The sequence below is a fragment of the Typopeltis vanoorti genome, chromosome 15 (assembly GCF_054136105.1).
Source record: "Typopeltis vanoorti isolate ZY-2024b chromosome 15, IOZ_Tvanoo_1.0, whole genome shotgun sequence".
Lineage (NCBI taxonomy): Eukaryota > Metazoa > Arthropoda > Arachnida > Uropygi > Thelyphonidae > Typopeltis > Typopeltis vanoorti.
In genome coordinates, this window is record NC_143563.1 from 21969203 (window position 1) to 21983766 (window position 14564).

Sequence of the window (14564 nt, forward strand, 5' to 3'; positions counted from 1 at the left end):
AAATCAGATTAATTTTTTGTTACATAAATTTATTTAAAATATTACAATAGATGTAATATGTAAGTCTTAAAAAACAAATAATAACTATTAACCTCAATTTCCATGTTAAATTTCTTCATCATCTGAAATAGATTTTCAGATTCATTGTTTAAATGATCGTCATATGGATCCCAGTTCAAATCCGGTGAATTGATTTCGTTTTCATCGTCATCAGTGTCCCACAAAAGATCATCTTCCGTACCATCCATAAGATTAGAGATACCACACTTTTTAAATGATTTTATTACAGTCTCTAAAATTGCACAACATATCAAGTGATGCAGTGTGCATAGATCCACCATTTGTAAATGATTTTTCACCAGTCAACGTCCAATTATTCCACTCTTCTCGCATGTGATCTTTAAATGGTTTGTTCAAGCAGACGTCTAGTGGTTACAATATAGAAGTTAAACCACCTGGTATAACAGCAAATTTTGTGTTATTTTTTTCTAGAAAACTTATAGTATTCTCAGTTAAATGACTACGAAACATATCCCATACTAATAAACTGTGTTTCTTCATTATACCGCCTGGTCGTGTTCCACACATTATTTATCCATAATTTAACACCATTTTCGTCCATCCATTCTTTTCCATGAAAATGTACAAAAACACCTGAAGGAAATTTTATCTAAGGTTAGTTTTACGTTTGAAGATGATCATTGGTTTTAACTTGGTTCCATCATCCAAACATGACAACACAACCAATCTTACTACCTTTAGACTCCTCTGTTTTATTGCTTATCATATCAAAGCTCATAGGAGTTTCATCCATATTTCCAATATTTGACAATAGAAATTTATGTTCTTATCTCAATTGAATAATAAATTTATGGAAACTGGTAAGTTTGTGGTCAAGATCTGCTGGTAGTTTTTGAGCAATTTTCGTTTTTTGTCGTATTACCAGATTTTTTCCGTTCATAAAACGATTACACCATCCTGAAGTAGCTTGAAATTCAATACTTTCATCCAGATTCAATCTTGACCATTTTAGTGCATATGCTCTAATCATATCTTTTTTGTAACAAGATAACCATTCTGCCTTTGTTCGAATACCCATTCTGCAACGTGATTTTCCTTTGCCATTTGAATTACACTTATTTTAAATCGAGCTTCATACTTTCTTCGATTTGTTGCTGGTTCCATGATTTTAAATAATAACAATTTTAATAATCCTAAAATTAAAAAAAATGCAAAATTAATAATTAATTAAAATTGGGGCTAATCACTTTTAATTAGGGTAATTCACATAAATACTAAATCTACACTATGCAAAAAAATAATGGATATGCATAGATATAAAAATAATGGATATGCATAGATATAAAAATAATGGATATGCATAGATATAAAAATAATGGATATGCATAGATATAAAAATAATGGATATAACAACAATACCTAATGTTGCATAATTTAGGCCTCGTCTTATATGCCGGTCGTCCTATACACTGACATATGCGATATATGTGTGTGTGTGTGTGTGTGTGGCAAGTCAGGACTGGTGGACCATACTTTGAACATTCCTTCACCCAGGATTAAAACGGAAAAAGACAACTGTGCTGGACAGAAGTCACTATAAGTTTAAGAGACTATTTTCGAAATCAGCATCATCTGTGAAGCACTTCTTCAATCTCAACAAATATAGTCTGCTTATCTTTTACAATTGAGCAACAAGAGCAAATGGATGAGAGTAAGGCATACACTGTCATTTTTTTGGATTATTCCAAGACATTTGAAAAGGTGCCACATGAAGTTGATTTTTAAGTTGTATCATATGGGTTTGGATATCAGGTTAGTGGATTGGTGATTGGCTCTCTGATAGATATCAGAGGTATATTGGGAGCAGTATCAGAGATAGGAAAGTGATTCATTATGAGGATAGAGTGAAGGCATGTCGACTGCAGTTTGGTGAATAGAAGGCAAGTGGGAGGGGATAGATATGATCAAGACATTTAAGCTGTTGAAGAATTTTTATCATATTAACACGGATGTCGTTTTTCATATGTTAGAACAAGGAAAAAAAGGTGCCATCCCTGGAGGTTACAAAAGAAGGTGGTGAGTAAGTAGGAAGGGTCAGAAGTTTTTTGCATGGAAAATGGTAGTAGCACAAGTGGAGTTCCACAGGATTCAGTCCTGGGATCATTGCTGTTCAATCTTTATTTCAGTGATATTGTCACAGGACTACAGGGAGATGTTCAGTTGTTTGCAAATGATGTGAGGCTTGGGAGGGTTATTAGTAATGGTGCTGATGTTTTGGCTTTTCATGAGGCAATGTTGAGGAGAATATTGACCATGAGAGATAAAAGAAAAGTGTACTGGTCCCATTGCATAAAACTTTGATCAGACCACATCTTGATTTCTGATCTGGTCACTGGAATTTGAAAGGGATCAAGTAAACTTGGAGTGGGTGCAGAAATAGATAACAAAAATGATATCAGGACTGTACAACATTCATTATGAGGATAGAGTGAAGGCATGTCGACTGCAGTTTGGTGGATAGAAGGCAAGAGGGGGTAGATATGATCAAGACATTTAAGCTATTGAAGAGTTTTTATCATATTAACACTGATGTCATTTTTCATATGATAGAACAAGGAAAAAAAGGCACGATCCCTGGAGGTTACAAAGGAAGGTGGTAAGTAGAAGGGTCAGAAGTTTTTTGTATGGAAAATGGTAGTAGCACAGAATACATTTTCTGAGAGGGTGGTGAATGTGCAGATTGTAGATGATTTGAATAAGCTGGAAAGGTGGGCAAATGAATGGGGATTTCAGTTGAATGAAAACCTAAATTTAAGATTTTAAAATTTGGGTTCCACAGATGGGATGTTTCATACACACTTAGTGGAATTATTCTTGAAGAAGTAGAGGAAGCAAGGGATCTGGGGAGCAGGGGGTGATTGCTGATAGAAATTTGAAGTTCTGAGGACATATCACAAAGGTTATGAAGACATCTCAGAGAATTGTGACAATGTTGAGGAGAACATTGACCACGAGAGATAAAAATGTGCTGGTCCCATTGTATAGAACTTTGATCAGACCACACTTGATTTCTGATCTGGTCACTGGAATTTGAAAGGAAATGAAGTAAACTTGGAGAGGGTGCAGAAATAGATAACAAAAATGATATCAGGACTGTACAACATTTATTATGAGGATAGAGTGAAGGCATGTTGACTGCAGTTTGGTGGATAGAAGGCGGGGGGGGGGGGTCAAGACATTTAATCTGTTGAAGAGTTTTTATCATATTAACACTGATGTCATATTTCATACGGTAGAACAAGGGAAAAAAGCGCCATCCCTGGAGGTTACAAAAGAAGGTGATAAGTAGAAGGGTCAGAAGTTTTTTGCATGGAAAATGGTAGAAGCATGGAATACATTTCCTGAGAGGGTGGTGGATGTGCAGACTGTGGATGATTTTATTGATTGTTATGATAGACTTTGTGTTGATCATTGTTGACCTCCCATAATGAGTCTTGTGATGCCTTTGAAGTCACGAGAATAATAATAAATATTTGCCAAAGATCTGAAGATCACCATCATTCTAAAAACTACATTTATCCCTACTTTTTCGAATTAGCTTAATTTTAATCTGATCCCATGGAGGGTGCTTTGTGAAGATATTAATACTCTTTCAGTTATTATTTGAATTATTTCTAGATCTATTAAATTAGGTGCTATGTTTCTAACACACTGGTAATTATGCTCTAAAGATGCTGACTAGAAATCCAATGAAATATTAGTTTAATAAATTATTTATTTTCCTCTGGTGTTGTTTATATACTGAAGCATTGTTATGAATATATAGTAAAACCTCGTTTTTACATTCCCACAATTTATGTTTTCCTGCCATTTACGTCATTTTTCGTTGGTCCCGTCTTAAGGTCTATTCTTAAGATATGTTGTTTTCCCGCTATTAACAACTTGATGTGGACGTTATTTCCCGTGATTTGCATTTTTTTCTCATGTAGCAATACTGATTTTCGAATTGATTTCTGTGGAAATCTGCACATTTCTGTTCCCAGATGGCGTTGCTTTCGGCTGTAGTTTCATTTCCACCATCACGGTGACTTGTATGCTTGCAGCAGTAATGTAGTGATGAGCGATACCGTGATTTTTCAATCACAGTAGGAATTGATATTGCAGAATTTCTGCTACATAATTTAGCGTGTGTGAGTTGCTTTCAAGTTGCGGTGGTGGATTATCCATGTTAGTAACATGGAGAAAAAAGACAGAAAATGTATTTCAGTAGAAGAAAAGATGCAATTCTGTGATGTGTAGATTGGCATGCCGGAACACGTGCGCATTTAGCAAAAGATCTTGGACTCTCCGTGTCCACTTTGAACACGATAGGAAAAAACAGGTCAAGCATTGAACTCAATGCAAAGCAATGTGGCGCTATGTCAAAAAAAAAAAAAAAAAGAAAGAAAGCAAAAACAATCAACAATTAAAGATTTTTTTAAATAGATAAATGTAATTGTCAATTCGTTTATTTTTGGTTATTAAATTTTGTAATCTAGTATGTAGACTCACATACTAGCAGTAAGTCATCTTTCAGCTTTTTTTAATGTTTTTTATATTTCCTGCTATTTACACTTTTTTCCATCAGTCCCCTGGAAAGTGTAAAAAAAGGGTTTTACTGTGTATATATATATATATATATATATATATATATATATATATATATATATATATATATATATATATATATATATATATATATATATATATATATATATATATATATATATATATATATATAGTGTGTATGTGTGTGTGTGTAATAAATTTTTTAACTTGGGAATATTGTATATTAGGATAACCAAGTTATTTTATAAACTTGGTTATTTTAACTCCTAATCCCAAGTATGCAAACAATTAAGTTTGCGCATGAAACAAGTTCAAGTCTAAAGATGATACAACACCAGAGCAACTCATTGTAAAGGTGGATAAAGATCTGATCACTATTCTTAGTATTTTCCCATAACGTAAAGCACAAAAAGTATTACTATAACCTTGGTATTCAGGGTCTAGCTACTCGCTAAGGAGACCTCAAAAAAGGTTGAAACCGGTAGTGACCACACCCATAAGGCATTGCAGTATACATCTTCTAGTGAGATGTGCTTTACATTATGGGAAAATACTAAGAATAGTGATCAGATCTTTATCCACCTTTACAATGAGTTGCCCCGGTGTTGTATCATCTTTAGACTTGAACTTTGTTTCAGGCGCAAACTTAATTGTTTGCATACTTGGGATTAGGAGGTTAAAATAACCAAGTTTATAAAATAACTTGGTTATCCTAATATACAATATCCCCAAGTTAAAAAATTTATTACATCTATATCTCCTCCAGAGATTTTTATTAAAAATAAAAACACCTTGTTGCAACTTGTATAGGTAAAGTTGATAAGGCTCCGTATTACTGTAATCTTCGTATTTAGGGTCTAGCTACTCGCTGAGGAGACCTCAAAAAAGGTTGAAACCGGTCTGGGTAGTGACCCCACCCATAATGCATTGCAGTATACATCTTCTAGTGAGATGTGCTTTACATTATGGGAAAATACTAAGAATAGTGATCAGAGCTTTATCCACATTTACAATGAGTTGCCCTGGTGTTGTATCATCTTTAGACTTGAACTTTGTTTCAGGTGCAAACTTAATTGTTTGCATACTTGGGATTAGGAGTTAAAATAACCAAGTTTATATATATATAGCTTATATTGATAGTATATCATATATATATATATATATATATATATATATATACACATATACACTATTCTGTGCAGGGGGATGGCAGTGAAATTTGTGGGCAAGATGGTTGAAGAGAAGGAAGTTGTAGTCATTTGGAATTACTTTAGGAAATCTGTTCTGTAAAATAGAGGGTGGCAAAATGAAAGAGGAAGAGGAGAAGCAGGTTTGGCAAGACTAAAAGGATGTTTCATGTTATAACAGGCTTAGGGAAAAGTAGAGGAATGATGGATTAGTACCTATGGAGGTATATGTGGAACAAGGAATATGGAAGTACATGTTTCCATGTTTGTTCTACATTACACCAAGCAGAAGAGTGTAATATCTGTTTTTGAGGGGGGGGATTAACTAATGGCACTATAAAAAAATTAATGATACTATAAGCATAGTTTTATCTTATGATTTCACTAAAATGTGAATTTTTTTCAATAAAATTCAACAAATTATAGGCTGATCTGTATATCTGGAGTTATAGGTAAGGTATTGAAGAGGTTGGCGAGAGCTCAGATACAAAAGCAGGTTGATAACAGTGGTAGTCTCTATGCTTGTCAGCATGGTTTGTTAAAGGGAGGTTTTGTTTTCTCAACTTGCTTATGTGCTATAACAAGGTGACAAATGTATTGGTATTGACAGTGATATACTTAGATTTTGCTAAGGCTTTTGATAGATTGATACACCACAAGTTCGTAACTAAACTGGAGCAGATGGAATTGGATGATAGATTAATGAGTTGAATAGACAACTGGCTTTCAGGTACCAGCAATTTGTATATGAGGATACAGTATCCTGAGAGGAAAGTGACTAATGATGTGCTGCAAGGGTCTGTTCTGGAACCATTCTTATTTAATTTGTATATTAATGATATTAGAATGGGTTTAGCTGGTGATATACAACTGTTTGCAGATGATGCAAAACTGGGGAGAGTGATAAGGAATCAAGCAAATGTTGTGGCCTTACAGGAGGACTTGAATAGATTGTATGTGTGCAACAGTATGGAATGGTGGAAGACCTTCGAATAGTGGTGGACAAGGATCTGAATTTCAGAGGTGACATTGCATAAGTTGTGAAGACATCACATCAGTTTTATTGAAAAAAAACGTTTTTTTCAGTAAAAAATGAAGTTTTAGCATTTAGTCAAGTGAAAAAAACACAGTCATATACCTTAAGTTCAAAATTCTCATACTTCTGCATGTATAGTAATATATTTTATGTATGGTATTGAGATAGTGCTTAATAATATAATTTAATATTGATTTTAGTAACATATTTTTTGTTTAATTTTCATTTGAGATTTAATTGATTGAAATTGCTTAAAATATTTCATTCTCAGCATCACCACCACCACCACCATCATCATCATCGACATGCTTCTAGTCCTTCATGTTCATTACATGCACCACCTTCACCACATCGTGCAGATGACGGAGCTGGCACCGAAGTTAAAAGTAAACGAGACAGTCATTCATCTCATGGTTCCCAACACCATGTGTCTCGCTCACAGGACTCAGGTCGTTCAAGTGATTCAAGTGGTCTTTCTCATAGCAGGAGCCCAGTTGATAATGCTGTACACTTGGGTCACAGGTTAGTAATCTTTGTTGTAATAGGTTTCTAATAGATTTCTAAAACAGAATGGTCACAGTTGTTTTCATGGTTTTTAAAAGGCAAAAGAATGTTCTAAATGGCTCACACCATATATAGACCACCAATCAACCAGTTGTGATCCATTTATTTGGATCAGAAACTTCAGATACTCACTCAAGTAAAATTAATTTGAAAGCAGAATTTCATGTAGACTGGCTGAGTTATATACTTTCCCATTTAGGATTTCTACACTAAAGCATTTTAAATTCAAAGAAAAATAATTTATAATTTTTGACTTTGGATTCTTCAAATGTCACATTTTGCCATATATATGCAGGAACAATATTTTTACAAATGCAATACAATATTTAGTTTAATTCCAAAATTAAATGCATTAAGATATTTTGATACATTATGCAGTAAATGTTTAGTTAATTGCTTTAGTCATGATTCACACTATGATCATGTTCTTCAGTTGGTACAAAACTGAAATCATTCAAAGTTGGTACAGGATATGTAACATTATTATCATTATAATGCAATAATCATTATTATATGCAGTTTGACTGATTACCATATTGCTACTTAACAGAAAAGCCTCAAAATCAATGATTTCAATGTCTATATTTTGTAGTTTTATTGATTATTTGAACAACTAATCAATAAATATTAGGATAGGGGGATTCAATCCTTCTATCCTAATATCCAGTTATTCCAAACTGCAACCACCAGACTGAAGGGGTTAGCTGTCATGTAACTCAGTTGTATTTATTTTTCCTTTTTCTGTTATGTTATTTTTGACTTTATATTTTGGAATAGTTAATAAATGTAAGCATAGTTTGTTGTGATTAATGAGTAGCTAATAATAATACTAATTAATGGATGATTATAAATTATATTCCAGAAACAATGACTGTTTATACGAAATTATCCTTAATCTTCAATACTTTGAATCCAGATGTAAAATGTTATGTTATGTCGTACTGTTTATAATATTTTTCAGACCTCTGTGGATTTACGGAATTCATGTTCTCTTCTCTTATTTTTGTTTCTCATCATAAATTCATTAATTTATTAGTACTTTTCATACACATAAGTTTAGCATAGGAGAAGTAATCCTATTATTATTATTATTAACACCAGTTTCCATGGAGTCAAAAGACTCGCAGGAACAAACTGTTGCACACAAAGCCCATCAAACCATACTAGTTTAAACTCATTCAGTGTACTGCATTCATCATCACAATGTCAGGCAATGCAATCCTGGTATGGCCAAGTGGTTAGCATACCTGCCCTCTCCAACCAACAGATTGTGGATTTGAATACCAACATGAGCATTGGTATTTCTGATTGGTGATTATCTTAGGTAGGAGATGAATTTCATTACCAGGTGTGAGACCACTGCTCCACTCATTGAAGGCCTGAAGTGGCTTGAAAAAGCTTCTTGTTTGGTCTCTAGAGCAGGGTTTCCAGACTATGTAAAAAATAAATTAAAAATATAAAATTGATAAAAACAGAAAAAAAATCCTTAATCCACAGCAAAAGTGTACTCTAGTTTTGCAAATAATCTTTTGTGGGTTGGAGCAATATAAAAAAAAAAAAAAAAAAAAATTCCACTCTCCTTGCGAAGAATCTTTTTCTTATGCTCCTGCTCACATGCTTCTTATACAGCTTCCAGGTATGCCCCCTTGTTCCATCCCCCCTCCAGATAGTATGCAATATCTATCATTTGTGTGTGTATTATCCATATATAGATGCTTCCAGCTAAGTCACCACACCTACCAGTGATATGCCATATTTTCACATATAAAATAGAGAAAGGCAAGTATTGCCATTATAAGCATATCTTTTTTAGCTGGAAGGCCATCTAGACCACTAGATGGTACACAACTTTCATCTCACGGTCAAACATCACCATCAGCTGGCTTATTGGAGGCATGTTGTAGCTGTTTCAAGTATGGTCTCTGGATTCACACAGAGATCCTAACCCATTTCTTCACATGCTATGTAGATGTTGAGAATGCTCACAGCAGTAAAGTGGTTCTACAAACCAGCTGCTAGATGGTATATAGAACCAAATCCGACAGTAATGTGACAGGAGGCTTAGTGACATATTGACAAATAATCCTGCTACTGCTTACTCTGTCAGGATAATTTGTCTATTTTGTAGAAGATTGTTTTATTAAGACTAACTAATGATCAATTTGAAAAGCCTCAATGTTTTTCATCTTAGACTAGACAGGATGTGACCTGCATCTGTCCAACAAAATGGCATACTGTTCTTCCAACTATATTCATTTCTTTCATGGCAGTTTTATTCCTTCTTTATGACTTATTATAGTTATATTTACATCTTTTCTTCTATTACTTGATTGTTTTTCCTAAAAACAAATGTGCGCACTGTCATAAGTAGTGTACTATATGAAGAAAATACAGTTTATGTAATTCTTTGAAAGGGAAGCATTTCAGAGCACTGAATTATGTCAGTTGTAATGATTAAAAGAAGTTTTCAAGAAGTGGTACAGGCATAATATTGAATAATAAGAAAGTTAACTGTTCTACATTGCTTTAAGATATCTTTGTAAAACAAGAAACAAACCAGAAAGATAATTTTAAAAATTTAGAAAATTAAAAAAAAATTGGTAGCAATCATTTTACATGCTGCATTTAATTCAATAGCATAATGCATTTGAAGTAAAATTCACAATAATAGATATTCATTGATATCAACATAAATAATTCCCAAATTATATTACAGCTGAGAACAGAACGAATATGTACACTTGCACATTTTAGCATTGAATACCTTTTGCTAACACCTTTCCTCTTCCATTCTGCTTACCATACAGCGATGTCGAGCTCCTTTGTAATATCTTCATTTTAATGTGATTCTTTATTTGATTAACTTTTATTATTATTATGAGAGTGAGTCAGGGACTCACGAAGGGAGGCTACATGTCATATCTGGAATAACCTTTTTGAAATACACCTTCGAAATACACAAGTTAAAATTAATTTAAGCACTGGTGGTTAGGCAGAGGTGTTTTAAATTATTCATCATGCTTTAACAGTATTACACAGTGCCAAATCAATAACTAGTAAATAAAGTATTTAGTCACTGTCTAATATTTCACTAGATTTTTAACCATTTTCAGAGCTACTTGTCATGATCAAGCAGCAATGAGTGTAGGAAACAGTTCAAATTTTAATGCTAAAGCTCTAACTTGGCATCCTCTAATATTGTATAAATATAAGTTTTGACATTTGTTGGATTGGAGTTGATCTCAAAATGATTGTTTCTCAAATTTTAGATGGATTAATGCACAGATTAATACAGGTCTAGTATATTAAGTTAAGGGGATAATAAATCCTTCATTATTTTAAAGCCGGATACGAAACTCAGAGATCGAAATCTAAGAGTTTCATGCTGAAGAACTATTGGCGAGTCCAAGCGTAAGTCAACATCTGGGTGGTACAACACTAGGGCAACTTGGAGCAAAGGTGGAGCAAGCTCCATCACTATCCTTAATATTTTCTCATAATGTAAAACGCAGCTCCCAGGAGATGTATTGGCTCTTTATCACAGTTCTAGTATTTTGATGATTCGGTTCAGCTCATGTTAGATCGTTCTAACATGAGCTGAACTATTGCTATTACTGATAGCAATAGTTCAGCATCTCTTCCAGTTTGATCTGTGAAATTAGAGAAGGAGAATCATTTTGAATTATGAACATTGAAGTCTCCAAGAAAGATTATCTTATTGTAAGATCATCTTCCTTGGAGACATCAATATTTGGATAATTCATAGGTTTAATAAATTAGAGTATATGAAATCAACTGTCAGAGATATATAATCAAATAGGTCAGCATGGCCATCTGAATTGGGAGAGTAGTAAACGCAGCAGATGAATCTTGAGACAGAGCAGATCAGAGAGAATTTAAGGTAAAAACTCTTTGGCAAGGAATATCAGACCTGACAAAAGCCCATGTTTTGGCCTTCTAAAGAAAGTCATTATGCATGATGCAGTCAGGATATATGAGATGAAACTGTATTAATAGAGGATGCTAGTTGAAGTTCAGTAAGGAATAACAGATCAGGTTTTAATGCCTGTAAGTGGTAGTTTATGTTCATTTATGTTTGTATGGAGGCTCTGCAGAAATTCATTTATGTTTGTATCGGGACTGATTTTTGTTGTTTTTTGATATTTCTTGTTGTTGATTTTTTTTATTTTTTATTATTGGCTTTTGTTTATGGATTTTTTTTTTTTTTTTTTTGTAAACACAGTATTACTTTTATTTATTATGTTATCTTTTAGCTGATGTAAAGTTGCAAACTTATAGAGCAGTGAGGAAAGACTTATGGACCCATATAAGGATTCCTATGTCTGGTCCAAGTGTGTGTGTGTGTGTGTGTGTGTGTGTGTGTGTGTGTGTGTGTGTGTGTGTGTGTGTGTGTGTGTGTGTGTGTGTGTGTGTGTGTGTGTGTGTGTGTGTGTGTGTGTGTGTGTGTGTGTGTGTGTGTGTGTGTGTGTGTGTGTGTGTGTGTGTGTGTGTGTGTGTGTGTGTGTGTGTGTGTGTGTGTGTGTGTGTGTGTGTCATGACAGTGGCTCTGTATGCTGCTATATTTGGTATCCCTCCTGGCATATCCTGACAGAGTAAGCAGTAGCAGGATTATTTGTCAATATGTCACTAAGCCTCCTGTCACATTATTGTCGGATTTGGTTCTATATACCATCTAGCAGCTGGTTTGTAGAACCACTTTACTGCTGTGAGCATTCTCAACATCTACATAGCGTGATGTTTGACCGTGAGATGAAAGTTGTGTACCATCTAGTGGTCTAGATGGCCTTCCAGCTAAAAAAGATATGCTTATGATGGCAATACTTGCCTTTCTCTATCTTATATGTGAAAATATGCCATATCACTGGTAGGTGTGGTGACTTAGCTGGAAGCATCTATATATGGCACATCTCCAGTCCATTAATGACCTTCCTGAAAATGTGATTCTAATGCCATTTTAAAGTTAAAAAGCTATGTTAGCTTTATTTATTAGTTGTTGTGTGGTTTAATTGTCAAAATAGTAATATTTGTCTGGCAAATTGATATATCAGTCTATTTCTATTTTCAGAAAGCATGACTCTTGTTGTTCTTCAGAAAGTGGAGGATCATCCTATTCACAACATCAGGATCGTAGTCCAGAACAAAATGGAATATTTGATTCCAGAACTTCTAAACAAGCAATGCTTGGTGATTTTATCAACCATCGTTCTTTTGAATTGGATCATGGTTCTGGAACTGGTTTTTGGAGACAACATAGTGCTGATTCTCCTATTGGCATTTCTCGTAGTAATTCTTCTCGTGGAAGCAAAGAGGCTGGTAATGGAGTATCTCAACAATTTTTAGAACTGCCACGACCAGGTAGAAAGCATCATAGTGAGGATCTTTCTCCACAGTCCAATATTCTTTCTACTTTTCGCCCAAATGATGCTGGTTGTTACCCTGAAGGACTATGTACTCCTACAGCTAATAGAAGGCAGTGGTCACGGAATGGATCTCATAGTACTGATAGCAGTATATCTAGCCCCCAGAGTCCTCTAGTGCCAAATACAGAAGTACAAGTAGTCAGAGTTGCTGATGGAAGCCTCTTTGCTTTCAGTGATGTTCCCCATGGATCTAGTGATAGCTCACCTCAATCAATGGACTCATCTGTACGGGGTCTGGATAGTAGTTTTATCTCCCAAAGTAGTCATATGTCCCTTGACAGTCAGCAGAAAAGTACCTCAGAACCAGCGACATCACCAAATTTAAGGATTGCACATGGTGGTTCAAAGTCAACCTTGTCACCATATGAAAGAGAAAGTACAAGAGGGAAAATAGCCCATAGCAGGGAAGGTAGTGAAATATCATTGGGAACCTACTTTCTTAGCGGTCTCTCAGGTGATGCTCAGAAAGCTTCTAATCAGGGATCAGTCCGACTTAATGACCAACCCACTCCATTGTATAGTAACCTCGATTATCCTTCTCTGTGGGACAGGAGATCAGATAGTCAGTCCTACTTGCTCCCTCTTCAGCATTACCTTTTGGAACAGGCTAAGCTTTCTGGTATGTAAGGATTTAAATTTCACAAATATATTTTTCAGATTCCTTTAGAACAGATTATGTTGTTAATAAAATGATATTAATCTACTTATTGTTTGGCTTATTTTCTTTAATCAGTTATAGAATAGTACTGTGAAATTGAATTTATAGTAAGTTCTGTTTATATTTTTTTTTCTGCTCTATAATACATGATGATTCAAATTTCTTAATTTTAAGGTACGAAGTTAAACTTTGTATAAGTTATATACTTCTTTCTGTTAAATTGTCTTTCACAGTATTAAAAAAAAAAAGCTGTACCTTATATAAAGTAAAGCCTTTCACAAATAATAAAAAGAAAAAGGAAAAAATTGATTATTTTTATTGTATATATAACGCAACACCAACTGCTGTGCACAGACTTTAAAATAAGATCGAAGATAAGAACCTCTGGAAGCCATGGGACGAAGACAATTAAGTGGTTTTGCTTAAAAGAAGACAATGTGAGGAATCGTTTTAGGGAGAGGGTATTAGAGAGGATTTCGGATGGACTGGAAAGTGTACAAGATTGGTGGAAACATAATTCAAAAGTAATCCTGAGCTGTGCAATCGAGGTGCTTGGTGAGACACCTGGAAAGATTAGAGAGCAGAAGAAGGGTTGGTGGTGGAATAATAATGTACAAGTGGCAGTGACAGTGAAGAGGAAGGCAAAGCAGAAGTGGGATGAGTCAAGAGTGGAAGAGGACAGAGAGGTGTACAGAGAGAGAAAGCAAGAAGCCAAGAGAGTTGTGGCACAGGCAAAGGCCATGGCATATCAAGATCTGTATGATCAATTAGAAACAAAGGAAGGACAGAGAAAAATTTACCAACTAGCGAAATGTAGAAATAAAGCAGCAAAGGACATCTTACATGTGAGGCAGATCAAAGATGCCGAAGGAAGAGTATTATGGAGGGATGTGGACATAAGAAACAGATGGAGAATATACTTTGAGGGACTTTTGAATGAGGAAAATGCAAGGACTCACAGAGAAGATGGGCAGCCTTCTGAGGGGATGGTGCAGAACATCAGTAGAGTGGAAGTGACAGAGGCCATGAAGAGGATGAGGAATGGAAAA

The 14564-nt window shown here is 34.6% G+C and overlaps 1 protein-coding gene across 1 annotated transcript in view; it reads left to right on the forward strand.

Moving 5' to 3' along the window:
• The window catches only part of LOC150098484 (uncharacterized), a 314082-nt gene that overhangs the window by 190577 nt on the left and 108941 nt on the right, over positions 1-14564 (forward strand). Inside the window, exons 7-8 of the mRNA XM_090405238.1 lie at positions 7124-7374; positions 12503-13476. Of these exons, the coding sequence (XP_090261364.1) occupies positions 7124-7374; positions 12503-13476 (1225 nt within the window). The remainder of the gene's footprint in view (positions 1-7123; positions 7375-12502; positions 13477-14564) is intronic.